Genomic DNA, 14,552 nt, shown 5'->3' on the forward strand with positions numbered 1-14,552 from the left:
TTGACCCAGAAAAGAACAAACTCATTCATTCATTATTAATTAATTAATTTATTTATTGACTATCTAGTATGTGCTCAGCCCCATGCTGGGTGATGATGGGGACAGTAAAGTGACTGTGACAGAACTCTCATGGTAATCAAGGCTTCCAGAGCTCAAACGGCAATCACAGACTGTTCGGCAAGAATGGCGACGCCTGCCATGAAGGAGGAGCTCAGAGAGCTACAGGAGAGGTGTCTGTGAATGGGAGATGGGATCATGGAGAGGTCCCTTGAAAGCTGGGCAAGAACCAGCCAAGTGGAGTGAGGTCAAGGCTAAAGATATGTGCACACAAGCCCTGGGGTTTCAGGGCACACCCGAGGCACAGGAACCTGGAAAAAGATCTTGGAAGTGGAAGGAGGTAAGGGCTAGGGAGGTTGGGAGGGCAGACGTGAGGCAGCCATCCAGGCCTCAGCGGAGGAAGCAGGAGGAGGATGCAGAGGAGGCCGGGGTGTGTATGTTGCCAGAGGAGGCCGGGGTGTGTATGTTGCCTTCCCCTCTCGTCCCTCAGAGCGTGGTGTAGAAATACATGGCTATCAGCATGACTGGGAGCTGGCGAGGAGGCAGAGAGATGAGGGCACTCCACTCCCCCACCCCCAGCCCACCCGGCCTGTGGGCTCCCCGCCTCTCACCGTCCACATCAGGATGGCAAACCCAAACCACGAGATGCCCCACGTGTAGCTGTCGATGGCATGGCTGATGTGCTCAAAGCAGCCCTGGGCAGGGGGATGGGGGAGGTTTGAGAAGACGCCCATGAGGGTGGCTGCTGAAGGTGAGAGTCACTGTGCGCCCTTGGGAAAGTCACCGCCTTTCCTGAGCCTTGGTTTTCTCACCTGTGCAGTGGGGACCATGGCACTGTCCACCTCCTCGGGTGGTTTCGGGGCCCCAGGGAGCTGATGTTGAACCCAGGCCCTGCAAAGTAGGTGCCGCCTTGCTGATGGCTATGACAGTCTGAGGGTGATTTTGCTCTTACGGCTGGCTTTTTTTTTTTTTTTTTTTTTTTTTGTGGAGACAGAGTCTTGCTCTGTCACCCAGGCTGCAGTGCAGTGGTGTGATCTCGGCTCACTGCAACCTTTGCCTCCCGCATTCAAGCGATTCTCCTGCCTCAGCCTCCTGAGTAGCTGGGATTACAGGCGTGCACCACCACGCCCGGCTAATTTTTGTATTTTTAGTAGAGACGGGGTTTCACCATGTTGGTCAGGCTGGTCTTGAATTCCTGATCTCGTGATCCGCCCATCTTGGCCTCCCAAAGTGCTGGGTGAAATTACAGGCGTGAGCCACCGTGCACGCCCGGCCTTGTTTTGTTTTGTTTTGTTTTGTTTTTAAGTCTCTTGCCTTTTATTAAGTCTCTTGCCTAGGCTAGAGTGTAGTGGCACCATCACAGCTCACTGCAGCCTTGACCTCCTAGACTCAAACGATCCTCCTGCCTTAGCCTCCCCAGTAGCTGGGATTATAGGCACGCACCACCACCAAAATTAACCATGCCTGGTTAATTTTCTGTACTTTTTTATAGAGACAGGGTCTTAATATGTTGCCCAGGCTGGTCTTGAGCTCCTGACCTCAAGTGATCCTCCTGCCTTGGCCTCCCAAAGTACTGGGATTACAGGCTTGAGCCACCGTGCCTAGCTCTATTGTTTTGTTTGATGTTTTGCTTTGTTTTGTTTTGTTTGAGACGGAGTTTCGCTCTGTCGCCCAGGCTGGGGTGCAGTGGCACAATCTCATCTGACTGCAACCTTCACCTCCAGGGTTCAAGTGATTCTCCTACCTCAGCCTCCCGAGTAGTTGGGATTACAGGCATGTGCTACTGCTCTGGGCTAGTTTTTGCATTTTTAGTAGAGATGGATTTTTGCTATGTTGGTCAGGCTGGTCTTGAACCCCTGACCTCAAGTGATCTGCCCTCCTCGGCCTCCCAAAGTGCTGGGATTACAGGTGTGAGCCATCGCGCCCCACCCTATTGTTGCTCTTATTCTTGGACAACCTGAGTAAAGTTGCAGGTGCCAGGTCTGGATCAGACAGACCCTGGGTGCATCCTGCTGACTTGAGAGAGAGTTGGGAGAGCACGAGAAAATCAGAGAGGGGGCCCAGCGCTGTGGCTCATGCCTGTAATCCCAGCACTTTGGGAGGCCAAAGCGGGTGGATCACTTGACCTCAGGAGTTTGAGACCAGCCTGGCCAACATGATCAAACCCCGTCTTTACTAAAAATACAAAAATTAGCCAAGAGGGTGGTGCGTGCCTGGAATCCCAGCTGCTCTGGAAGCTGAGGTGGGAGAATCCCTTGAACCTGGGAGGCAGACGCTGCAGTGAGCTATCGTGCCACTATACTCCAGCCTGGGTGACAGAGCGGGACTCAGTCTCAAAAAAAAAAGAAAAGAAAGAAACAGAAAACAAGAAAATCAGAGAGGGGAAGAGGAGAGAGAAAAAGCTAGATGGACAGACACAGGCGAGGAGAAAGAGATAGAATCAGAGAGGGAGCAGAGACCAGAGGAAGACAGACAGATGGACGGACAGATGCAGCAGGGCAGAGGGCCACACCTTGGTGAACACGTAGTCCATGTGCCCCAGGCGGCAGCCCTCCTTGTTGAGGGGGATGAAGTTTCCCGTCCGGCGACAGCACAGTGGGGGCCAGGGGAACACCACCTCCGGAGTGGCCTCCCGGAAGGCTGATGTGAAGTTCACCCAGTCCATGGGACCAGATGTGCCACAGCACTCTTGCTGGAGAGAAAAGCAGGGGGTCAGGCGGGCTCAGGCTCAGAGAGGACAGTCGCTTGCCTGAGGTCACACAGCAAGGAGGGGCCGGGTTGGCCTTTGACACAGCTGGACCCAACTTCGCCATGTCCTGGGCCTCCAAGCGAGTGTGTCCGGTGGGTGTCTGTGTGTGAGCACGGAGCAGACAAGATTTGTCCCGGGACCAGGAGGCTGATTGGGGATTTGGATCAAATCCATACCTCTGACTTATTTTAAAATATTTTTGCCAGGCACGGTGTCTCACGCCTGTAATCCCAGCTCTTTGGGAGGCCAAGGTGGGTGGATCACCTGAGGTCAGGAGTTCGAGGCCAGCCTGACCAACATGATGAAACCCTATCTCTACTAAGAATACAAAATTAGCCAGGTGTGGTGGTGGGCCCCTGTATTCCCAGCTACTTGGGAGGCTGAGGCAGGAGAATCGCTTGAACCCAGGAGGTGGCGATTGCAGTGAGTGAGATTGTGCCACTGCACTCCAGCCTGGGAATCAAGTATGAAGCTCCATCTCAAAAAATAAAATAAAATAAAATAAAATTTTTTTTTATCAACAACTATGCTGATAAAATAACACAAAAAGGGCAGATTTCTGACTTTTCCTGGCCTTGGTAAGGAATCCTGGTGTTTAATTTGTGGCTCCTGAATGAGGAAAACATAGGTTTGGGCACCCTTCAAACATGGGTTCAAATCCTGGCTAGCTAGAGGACTTGGGCCACATTGACACCTCAGTTTTCCTTGAGTCGTCAATTTCTTCCTTTTTTTTTGTTTTTTTGTTTTTTGTTGAGACGGAGTCTCCCTCTGTTGTCCAGGCTGGAGTGCAGTGGCGCCATCTTGGCTCACTGCAACCTCTGCCTCCTGGGTTCAAGCAATTCTCCTGCCTCAGCCTCCCAAGTAGCTGGAATCACAGGCGCACACCACCACGCCTGACTAGTTTTTGTATTTTTTGTGGAGATAGGGTTTCACCATGTTGGCCAGGATGGTCTCGAACCCCTGAACTCAAGTGACCTGCCCATCTCAGCCTCCCAAAGTGCTGGGATTATAGGCGTGAGCCACTGCGCCCAGCCAATTTCTTCCTCTTCCGATGCAATATCATGCTGGATTTGATGAAGAGTGTATCTCCTCAAACCTGGAAGTCTGAGTTTGAATCCTTCCAGTTCTGTGACCTACCAGGTGTGTGACCTCATCCAAGATATTCAACCTCTTGCTTTGGTCTCCTCATCACTAAAAGGCTGATCTCCCTTATGGGGTGGTCGTGAGGATTAAAAAAGATTTAAAAGTGCTTTGAGGCCAAGCACTTGTGGCTCATGCCTGTAATCTCAGCACTTTGAGAGGCGGAGGTGGGAGAATCGCTCTAATCCTGAGCCCAGGAGTTCAAGACCAGCCTGGGGCAATAGAGCAAGACCCTGTCTCCACAAAAAATAATTTAAAAAATTTAGCCGGGTGTGGTGGGGTGCAGCTGTATTCCCAGCTACTTGGGAGGCTGAGGCAGGAGGATCACTTGAGCTCAGGAGTTGGAGGTTGCAGTGAGCTCTGATCACTCCAGCCTGGGTAACAGAGCAAGACCCCATCTCAAAATATAAAAATAAAAGTCCTTTGAACTGTGTTAAACCCAAGTTAGTGCTCAGTGAATGGTGCTGTTACTATTGTTATTATTATCAACATTTCTGTTGAGGTAGTATGTGCAGGCTAAGAGCAGGGGGTCAGGAGCTAGGCTGCCGGGTTCCAATCCCAGCTCCCACCACCTATGGACTGCATGGCCTCGGGCAAGGGACTTTCCCTTTCTGGGCCTGTTTACTCATCTGCAGAAGGGTTTACTCATCCGCAGCCCTGCTCTCCTGGAGACCTCATGAGTGGATGTCTTTAAGGCACTCACTCCTCTATAAGAGGGCACATCGGGCGCTCTATCGGCTTCTGTGGACGGAGCCCCAGGCCCTCCCGGCACCCGGGCCACCCTGCCCACCTCAATCATGACGCGGTCCCAGAGGCGGGTCAGCTCCTGGCCCTGGTGGGTGTCAGCGCTGTAGAAGGTCAACATCTGCTTGGTGATCAGGGATGGGCTGGACACCATCTGCGGAGAACAGGGAAGAGCAGGGGCCGGCAGGGCTGGGTGGGGAGAGAGGACGACCTCCGCCCCGCCGCGCCGGGACTCTTGCCCTTCCCATGCAGGTCAGGGCCCTCCCCAGGCCTCGCCGGGCTCACGTAGTCACGGTGGGTGTAGGACGTGATGCAGGAAGCGCACTCGAAGATGTAGACGATGAGCATGAGCACCAGGTACTGGGGAGACAGAGGGAGGATGGCCCGTTGGGCAGAGCCCGTGAAGCCACACCCCATCAGGGACGCATCATTGTGGAAATGCAAGTTTTTAAAAAGTTTGGGGCAGTGTAACTAGTATCATCCATAATATGTGGTGGGTTTCAGGTGTTCGCTATACAAGTCTTCCAACTTTTCTGTATTTTGATATATTTAATTTAATTAATTTATTTTTGAGGCAGGCCGGGCGTGGTGGCTCATGCCTGTAATCCCAGCACTTTGGGAGGCTGAAGGGGCGATCACCTGAGGTCAGGAGTTCAAGACCAGCCTGGCCAACATGGTGAAACCCCTTCTCTAATAAAAATACAACAATTAGGGCTGGGCATTGGTGGCTCACGCCTGTAATCCCAGCACTTTGGGAGGCTGAGGTGGGTGGATCACTTGAGGTCAGGCGTTTGAGACCAGCTGGGCCAACATGGCAAAACCCCGTCTCTAATAAAAATACAAAAATTAGCCGGGAATGGTGGCACGGGCCTGTAGTCCCAGCTATTTGGGAGACTGAGACAGGAGAATCGCCTGAACCCAGGAGGCGGAGGTTGCAGGGAGCTGAGATTGCCCCACTGTGCTCCAGCCTGATGGTGCTTGTAATCCCAGCTACTTGGGAGGCTAAGGAAGAAGGATAATTGCTTGAACCTGGGAGGTGGAGGTTGCAGTGAGCTGAGATCGGGCCACTGCACGATCGCCTGGGCGACAGAGGGAGACTCCATCTCAAAAAAAAAAAATTATATATATATATATAAATAAAATTTTTGACATAGGGTCTCCCTCTGTCGCCTAGGCTGGTGTGCAGTGGCAGGATCATAGCTCATTGCAGCCTCTGCCTCCCAGGTTCAGGCGATCCTCTTGCCTCAGCCTTCTGAGTATCTGGGACTACAGGCACATGCCACCATGTCTGGCTAATTTTTAAATTTTCTTTAGAGATAGGGTCTTGCTACGTTGCCCAGGCTGGTCTCAAACTCCTGAGCTCAAGTGATCCTCCTTCTTCAGGCTCCCAAAGTGCGGGATTATAGGAGTGAGCCACCACACCCAGCCAGAAATATTTTATAATAAAATGTCAAGGGAAAATGAAATTTAAAAAGTAACATATTTGCCAAAGTTAAGTATTGACTTAGAATCACTAAATAAATGTCTCCTATAAAAAGAGAAAAATATCTGGGATAAATAGATGACAGCAAAAAAAAAAAAAAAAAAAAAACTAAAGAAAAGAAAATTAAAAAACAAAGACATTTGGGGCCAGGCACAGTGGCTCATGCTTGTAATCCCAGCACTTTGGGAGGCCAAGGCAGGTGGATCACCCAAGGTTGGGAGTTCAAGACCAGCCTGACCAACATGGAGAAACCCCATCTCTACTAAAAATACAAAATTAGCCGGGCGTGGTGGTGCATGCCTGTAATCCCAGCTACTCGGGAGGCTGAAGCATGAGAATTGCTTGAACCCGTGGGGCAGAGGTTGCAGTGAGCCCAGATTGTACCATTACACTCCAGCCTAGGCAACAAGAGTGAAACTCTGTCTCAAAAAATAATAATATAAATAAATAAATAAAGACATTCTCTGCCAGATGCAGTGGCTCATGCCTGTAATCCCAGCACTTTGAGAGGCCGAGGTGGGAGGATTGCTTGAACCCTGGAGTTTAAGATCAGCCTGAGCAACACAGTGAGACCCCGTTGCTACAAAAAATAAAAATAAAAAATTAGTTAAGCATGGTTACTACTAGTGGTAGTGTTAGTCCTAGCTACTTGGGAGGCTGAGGTTGGAGGATCATTTGAGCCCAGTAGTTGGAGGCCACAGTGAGCTATGATCGCACCACTGCATTCCAGCCTGAGTGACAGCAAAACCCTGCCTCTTAAAACAAAACAAACAAGTGTGGGTGCAGTGGCTCACGCCTGTAATCCCAGCACTTTGGGAGGTTGAGGCGGGTGGATCTCCTGAGGTCAGGAGTTTGAGACCAGCCTGACCAATAGGGTGAAGCCCCATCTACTAAAAATGCAAAAATACAAAAATTAGCTGGGCATGGAGATGGGTGCCTGTAATCCCAGCTACTCGGGAGGCTGAGATAGGAGAATAACTTGAACCCAGGAGGTGGAGGTTGCAATGAGCCGAAATCGTGCCACTGCACTCCAGCCCAGGCAACAGTGTGACACCCTGTCTCTTAAAACAAAACAAACAAACATAAAACGATGTTCTCAGATAATCAGAGACATTTGACACAGACTGGGTATTGGATGATATAAAAGAATTTGGGTAAATTTGGTGGGTTGTGCCAATAGCATGGAGGGCAGGAGAACAAAAAAGCTTGATAGTTGATGTTTAATGCAAATTCTTTTCTTGTCCTCACCTGGCATCTTCACCTATAAAGCAACAGGAGGTTGTGTGTGGATTTGTGAGCTCCGCTGCTGGGAGATGGGTAACACTGCACATCCACCCGACTGCTTTAAAACAATGTGCTTGTCAGTCAGAGAAATGTGTGCTCCAGTATTTACTGGAGCTTATCCAGGTAAGCGACTTGGCTTCTAGAATGTGCTTCAAAATACCCAGAAGAAAAAGTGTGGGAGAATGGGGATAGAGGAGACAATGCTGGGCAGTCTGCAGCTGATGTTGTTGAAATCAAGTGAGAGGTATGCAGAGCTCAAATACCACGGACTCTACTTTAGTCTACGTTAGAAATTTCCCATAAGAAATTTGGAAAAAAAAAAAAAGCGGGGGGTGGGGGCCAGGCACAGTGGCTCATGCCTGTAATCCCAGCACTTTGGGAGACCGAGGCGGGCGGATCACGAGGTCAGATCGAGACCATCCTGGCTAACACGGTGAAACTCCGTCTCTACTAAAAATACAAAAAATTAGCCAGGCGTGGTGGTGGGCGCCTGCAGTCCCAGCTACTCAGGAGGCTGAGGCAGGAGAATGGCCTGAACCCAGGAGGCGGAGCTTGCAGTGAGCCAAGATTGCGCCACTACACTCTAGCCTAGGCGACAGAGCGAGACTCTGTCTCAAAAAAACAAACAAAAAAAGGCAGTCGCCATGGCTCACACCTGTAATCTCAGCATTTTGGGAGGCCAAGGCAGGCAGATCACGAGATCAGGAGTTCAAGACGAGCCTGACCAACATGGTGAAACCCCATCTGTACTAAAAATAGAAAAATTAGCCAGGTATGGTGGCTCACACCTGTAATCCCAGCTACTCAGAGGCTGAGACAGAAGAATTGCTTGAACCCGGGAGGTAGAGGTTGCAGTGAGCCGAGATCGCACCATTGCACTCCAGCCTGGGCGAAAGAACGAGACTCCATCTCAAAATAAACAAAAAAAGGTCGGGCGCGGTGGCACACGCCTGTGATCCCAGCACTTTGGGAGGCCAAGGCGGGTGGATCACGAGGTCAGGAGATCGAGACCATCCTGGCTAACATGGTGAAACCCCCTCTCTACTAAAAATACAAAAAAAAAAAAAAAATTAGCGGGACGTGGTGGTGGGCGCCTGTAGTCACAGCTACTCAGGAGGCTGAGGCAGGAGAATGGTGTGAACCCTGGAGGCAGAGCTTGCGGAGGGCCAAGATCATGCCACTGCACTCTAGCCTGGGAGACTGAGCAAGACTCCATTTCAAAAAAAAAGAAGAAGAAAGAAATTTGGGGAAAAAATGTCTTAGTTAATGACAAACTAATAGCGGAAACAGACATAGACACAATTTTTAAAACTAGTTGGGTGAATTCTTAGGGCTTTGGTTAAATTGTTATGCCCGAAAATTAAATACAGGATAAGAAAATAAGAGGGCAGTTGTGGTGGCTCATGCCTGTAATTCCAGCACTTTGGAAGGCTGAGGTGGGAGGCTCACTTGAGGCCAGTAGTTCGAGACCAGCCTGGGCAACATAGTGAGACTCCATCTCTACAAAAAATACAAAAATTAGCTGCACGTGGTGGTGCACACTTGTAGTCCCAGCTCACTGGGAGGCTGAGGTGGGAGGATCATTTGAACCCGAGAGTTCAAGGTGGCAAAGAGTTATGATTGTGCCACTGCACTCCAGCCTGGGCAACAGAGTGAGACCCTGTCTAGAAAAACAAAGGAAGGAAGAAAAGAAGGAAGGAGGGAAAGAAGGAGGGAGAGAGGAAAGGGAGGAAGGAAGGAAGGAAGGGAAGGGAGGGAAAGGAGGAAGGGAAGGAAGTCTATGGCTCCATCGTACGCAGGATAAAGCCAAAGTCCACCATACCTGCCTGTCTAGAAAAATGAAGGAAGGAAGGAAGGAAGGAAGGAAGGGAGGGAGGGAAGGAGCCCATGGCTCCATCTTACTCAGGATAAAGCCAAAGTCCACAACACCTGCCTTCCCTCCCGCTTCTTTCCCATCCCCACTCCTCACTGTTCTCCTCCCCACCTGTCTGCCTCATGTCCACTCACCGCCCAACCTCCTCCTCACTCAGCTCCAGCTGCTTTGGACTCCTAGCCCGCTCTGGCCTCAGAGCCTTTGCCCTTGCTGCCACCTCCACCTGGCAGGCTCTTGCTCCAGTTACACACATTCCTCACCCCCAGTGCCTCTAGGTCTTTGCTTTCCCTGGCAGTGAGGCCTTCCCTCGCCCTCCTCGGCTCCTGACCTCCCCTCCTGTTCACTGTCTTCCTCCTCTGAGCACCACTCCCCTGGGTCAAGGGCTTTTATGTTTCACTCAGCACAGAGCCCCAGTGCCCAGCATAGGGCTCAGCACATAGTTCCTGCTCATAAGCATTTGTTCATCAAATCAGTGGCTGCTCCTGGGAATCCGAAAAACCCTCGGCTGTCGAGGAAGCACAGTACTGTCTCTGTGTCACTGGGGCGTGGATTGGAATCCCAGGTCTCCTGGTCACCTGGGAGAGGGTGTTGGCCTCTTTGAGCCTCAGTTTCCTCATCTGGTAAATGGGTTGAAAAGCACTAACTGTGAAGGGCTTCTGGGAAGATTGAGGAAGCTCATTTTCTTTCCTTTTTTTTTTTTTGAGACGGAGTCTCACTCTGTCATACAGTCTGGAATGCAATGGCGTGATCTTGGCTCACTGCAACCTCTGCCTCCCAGGTTCTAGTGATTCTTCTGCCCCAGCCTCTTGAGTAGTGGGGATTACAGGTGCCTGCCATCACGTCTGGCTAATTTTTTTTTTTTTTCTTTTTTTTTTTAGAGATGGGATTTTGCCCTGTTGGCCAGTCTGGTCTCGGACTCCTGACCTCAAGTGATCTGTCCGCCTCTGCCTACCAGAGTGCTGAGATTACAGGCATGAGTCACTGGGCCTGGCCATGAAGTTCATTTTCTAAACTGCTTACCCTAGTGTCAGGTGCATGAGAGATACTTGGGAAGTGTGGGTTATTGTTGTGGGCAGAGATTAAGAGCACAGGCTCAAGAGCTGATCTGCTCAGGTTGAAACTGACTCTGCCTCTGTCTCAATGTGTGCCCCTGGGTAAGTCACTTCACTTCTCTGAGCCTCAGTTTCAATCTCTGTCAAATAGGGTCATGATGATGATGGTATCTCTTGGTGGACTATGAGGAATAAATGAACGAATCCAGTAAACCATTTAGAACAGCTCGTGGCATGTAGTAAACCATTATTAAATGGTAGCTGTGCTATTATTGGCAGAGTTCATGAGCACAGACTCTGGAGAGCAGCTAGCAGGGGTTCAAATTCTAGCCCTGCACTGGGTGCAGGTGGAGGGGCTCAAGCCTGTAATCCCAGCATTTTGGGAGGCCAAGGCAGGAGAATCATTTGAGCCAGGAGTTTGAGACCAGCCTGGGCAACATAGTGAGACCCCCCCCCATCTTTACCAAAAATAAAATTCCCAGTGCTGCTACTCAAGTCCTCCCACTGTGCAGAGCCCCACTCCCCTGTCTCTGCCTGTTTTCTTCATTAAATGGGGGTAACTGCAGAGCCTGGGTTACTGGGCTGTGGGAAGACTCAGTGAGATGATGCCTGGGATCCCTGAGTGTGACACTGTGGGGAACTCACACTAGTGGCTGGGGCAGCACCTGCTACTATGACTCAGTGATGCTGAACTCCGTTTTCAATGTCCCCATCCCCCCACCCCCGGGGCCTCACCGTAAGGACCATGGACCGGCGGCGGCAGAGCGCGGCGCCCACACCAAAACTGGCTACCACGAAGAAGGAGAAGCCGCAGAAGATGGCGATCCAGGCGCCAGCGAAGACGTCATCCTTGCCTGAGACTCCCATCAGTGGGTATACGCGGTACTGGTCGGCTGTCACCCATACGGTCTCGGCAAACAGGGCCAGGCCTGACAGCTGGACGGAGCGGCAGGTTAGGAAGGTCTGCTCGGGGCCAGCAGCCCTGGCACCAGGCATCTCCACCAGCAAGTTCCTTCCCCATTCGGAGCCTCCACTGCCCTCACAGTAAAGTGGGCAAAGATCTCGCCCTCCATGAGCAGCGATGAGGGTGAGCAGAGGCCAGGAGAGAAGAGACCCAGCCAGACAACCGACCCTCATGCCCCAGCTGCCAGTTGCTTCGGGGATGAAAGGGGATGCCACGTGGAAAGGCTGGAGCAGTGGACTGGCACAGAGGAGATGGTTGGTCCACCTGCCCTCCCTTGACGGTGCTGTTTTCCCCCGAGGAGGGGAACATGGCCATGGCCATAAAAATTACAGATGGGCCAGGCAAGGTGGCTCACACCTGCAATCCTCCCAGCACTGTGGGAGGCCGAGGCAGGAGGATTGCTTGAGTCCAGGAGTTTGAGACCAGCCTGGGCAATAGTGAGACCCCGTCTCTACGAAAAATAAAAAAATTAGCCAGATGTGGTGATGTGCACCTGTAGTCCCAGCTAGTCGGGAGGCTAAGGCGGGAGGATCAGTTGAGCCCAGGAGTTGGAGGCTGCAGTGAGCCAGGATCACACCACTGCACTGCAGCCTGGTCAACAGAGCGAGACCCTGTCTCTAAAACAAACACAAGGCCAGGCGCAGTGGCTAACACCTGTAATCCCAACACTTTGGGAGGCTGATGTGGGCAGATCATCTCAGGTCAGGAGTTCAAGACCAGCCTGGCCAACAGTAGAAACCCTGCCTCTGCTAAAAATACAAAAGTAGCCGGGTATGGTGGTGTATGCCTGTAATCCCAGCTGCTTGGGAGGCTGAGGCAGGAGAATTGCTTGAGCCCAGGAGATGGAGGATGCAGTGAGCTGAGATCTCGCCACTGCACTTCAGCCCGGGTGACAGAGCGAGACTCTGTCTAAAAAAAAAAAAAAAAAATTAGCCAGGTGTGGTGGTGTGTGCCTGTAATCCCAACTACTCTGGAGGCTGAGGCAGGATAATCACTTGAGCCTGGGAATTGGAGGTTGCAGTTAGCTGAGATCGGCCACTGCACTCCAGTCTGGGCGACAGAGTGAGACTCCATCTCAAAAAAACAAAACAAAACAAAACAAAAAAACACAAAACCAAAACCCAACGTTAATTGAAAGACACTGTTGTTTTTCCTTCTTGTGGCCTCCTGTACACCAGGCAGTCACTTTATATCCAGAGCGATGCTGATGGTGATAGCCAGCATTGGTCGGGCGCTTTCTGTGAGCTGAGGACCATGCAGGGATTAATCCACAGGACAACAGCTCACACAATGAGGACACAATCTATAGACGAGGAAAGAAGGCACAGAGAGGGACAGTCGCTTGCTAAGGTCACAGAACTGGGGAGAGGCAGAGCTGGGATTTAAACCCAGGCTGTGCTGATCACTGAGTCTGTCCAAGAGACAGTTCTGGACCCTCATCCCCCACCCCGAGCTCAGGACTGCCCTCTCCCCACCACACAACCACTCCGCTCCCAGCATTGGGGCGAGTCTCACCAGAATAATGATGTTGCCCACAACTAGCAGGCCCACCACAACTGGAGATCCCTTCTCGGCCTCTGCTGCTGCCGCAGACGCCATCATCCTGGGACATATGAGCAAGGATGAGGCCAGGAGTGTAAAGGGCCAGCCGGACCCCCCATCTCTGAGCCACACCCCAGCTGCGAAGGGTTGCTCCAGCTCTCTGCGGGGCCCAGGCTGGTACCGATGTGCCCACAGCCCTGGCGGGGAGGCATTTTGCAGAAGAGGACACCCAGGCTCCGGTGTGGCAGTCACTGGCCCGAACTTGGCACTGCCCCTTCCTGAGCCTCAGACCCCCTATGCCACACCCAGACTTCCAGAGTCCCCTCCTCACCTTCTCTGTCTGCAGCCTCTCTGGCCATCTCCACCCACTGTGGCTCCTATATATGCCCAGGCCCCTCCTTGGGCCGGTCTCCCAGGAAGGAGGGAGGGTGTGTATGTGTGTTTTGGGGCACGGCAGGGGGGTGGACAAGAGGCCGAGCTGGCAGACCAGGATGGGTGAACAGCTTCTATGGGCTCCCTGCCACCCCCATGATTTATAGACTTGAAATTCCAGACTGTGTAGGACCCATGGCCTCTGGGTCCCAGGCTCCGTGGGTGGTGGAGTTGGGGATGGAGGGTGCGCGCACCACCTGGCACCTCTCTTGCTAGGACATGGGCCTTCCTGGAAGTAGGAGCAAGATCCAAATCAGGGGAGGGCGTGGTAGCTCAGGCCTGTAATCCCAGCACTTTGGGAAACTGAGGTAAGCGGATCGCTTGAGCTCAGTAGTTTGAGACCAGACTGGATAACACGGTGAAACCCCGTTTCAAAAAAAAAATACAAAAATAATCAGCCAGACTCATGCCTGTGGTCCCAGCTACTTGGGAGGCTGAGGTGGGAGGATGGCTTGAACCTGGGGGACAGAGGTTGTAGTGAGCCAAGATCATGCCATTGCACTCCAGCTTGAGTGACAGAGCCAGGCCCTATCTCCAAAAACAAACAAAAAATCCACTTCAGACCCACAGATGGGTCCTGAATCCCAAAAGTACCTCTTCTGCTGTGTGACCTTGGGCAGGTGGCTGCTCCTCCGTGAAGCCGGGAGCCCGTGGGGAGGCCCAGGCAGGGACCCCTGCCGAGGCCAGGGTTGCACCACGACAGAGCGAGCAGTGGGGAGATGAGGGGACAGGTGGAAGGGGTACTTAGGAGGCTGATTACATGGGCGGTGGGCTGAGGGAAAGGATGGCACCCAGGATAGATGTGTGAGGGGAGTCTGAGATGAGTACAAAGAGCGGGGACAAGAACGTGCTAGAAAGTGAGAGGGGCACACTGGGCTTGATTGAAGAAAAGTCCCTGTTGCCCCCCAACACACACATGGACCAAGCAGACATGTATTTCTTCAGGCTGCAGAATGAGAAACCTAGGTTCGAATCCCGGTTCCGCCTCTTCTGGCCGGTGCGACTTGGCTTGTGGATTTGCCCACCTACGAAATGGGTGTCATCAGACTGCTTCCTGGCAGCGGTGGGGACTGAGCCAGCACATGTCCCCAAGGGGCGATGCTGCCCACGGCCATGCCCCGCAGCTGGCTCCCGAGAGGCCATGGTCTCTCTGATGCCGCCCCCTCGCGGCGCAGGGCTGGTTCCACAGGCAAACATGGTGGCCCGGGCCCGGGTCCCCATCTGGGGATGGG

At 52.2% G+C, this 14,552-nt stretch overlaps 1 protein-coding gene across 1 annotated transcript; it reads right to left on the reverse strand.

Moving 5' to 3' along the window:
- Positions 1-446: 446 nt before the first annotated feature.
- UPK1A (uroplakin 1A) lies at positions 447-13,411 on the reverse strand. The gene is made up of 7 exons (XM_037991551.2): positions 12,862-13,411; positions 11,118-11,318; positions 4,976-5,050; positions 4,737-4,844; positions 2,570-2,749; positions 669-752; positions 447-588 (listed from the first exon to the last, which is right to left on the reverse strand). Exons 1-7 carry the CDS (start codon positions 12,946-12,948, stop codon positions 544-546), a joined length of 780 nt encoding a protein of 259 aa, XP_037847479.1. The 5' UTR covers positions 12,949-13,411; the 3' UTR covers positions 447-543.
- Positions 13,412-14,552: the final 1,141 nt, after the last annotated feature.

Source organism: Chlorocebus sabaeus, chromosome 6, assembly GCF_047675955.1.
Source record: "Chlorocebus sabaeus isolate Y175 chromosome 6, mChlSab1.0.hap1, whole genome shotgun sequence".
In the NCBI taxonomy this organism is placed as follows: Eukaryota; Metazoa; Chordata; class Mammalia; order Primates; family Cercopithecidae; genus Chlorocebus; species Chlorocebus sabaeus.

Coding starts and splice junctions, on each gene's coding strand:
- UPK1A (XM_037991551.2), bottom strand. CDS start 12,948: ATGATGGCGTCTGCGGCAGCAGCAGAGGCCGAGAAGGGATCTCCAGTT. Junction 5,051..11,117: donor GCCGGTCCATGGTCCTTACG/GTGAGGCCCCGG, acceptor CTGTCTCCCCAG/TACCTGGTGCTCATGCTCAT. Junction 589..668: donor TTGCCATCCTGATGTGGACG/GTGAGAGGCGGG, acceptor CCTCCTCGCCAG/CTCCCAGTCATGCTGATAGC.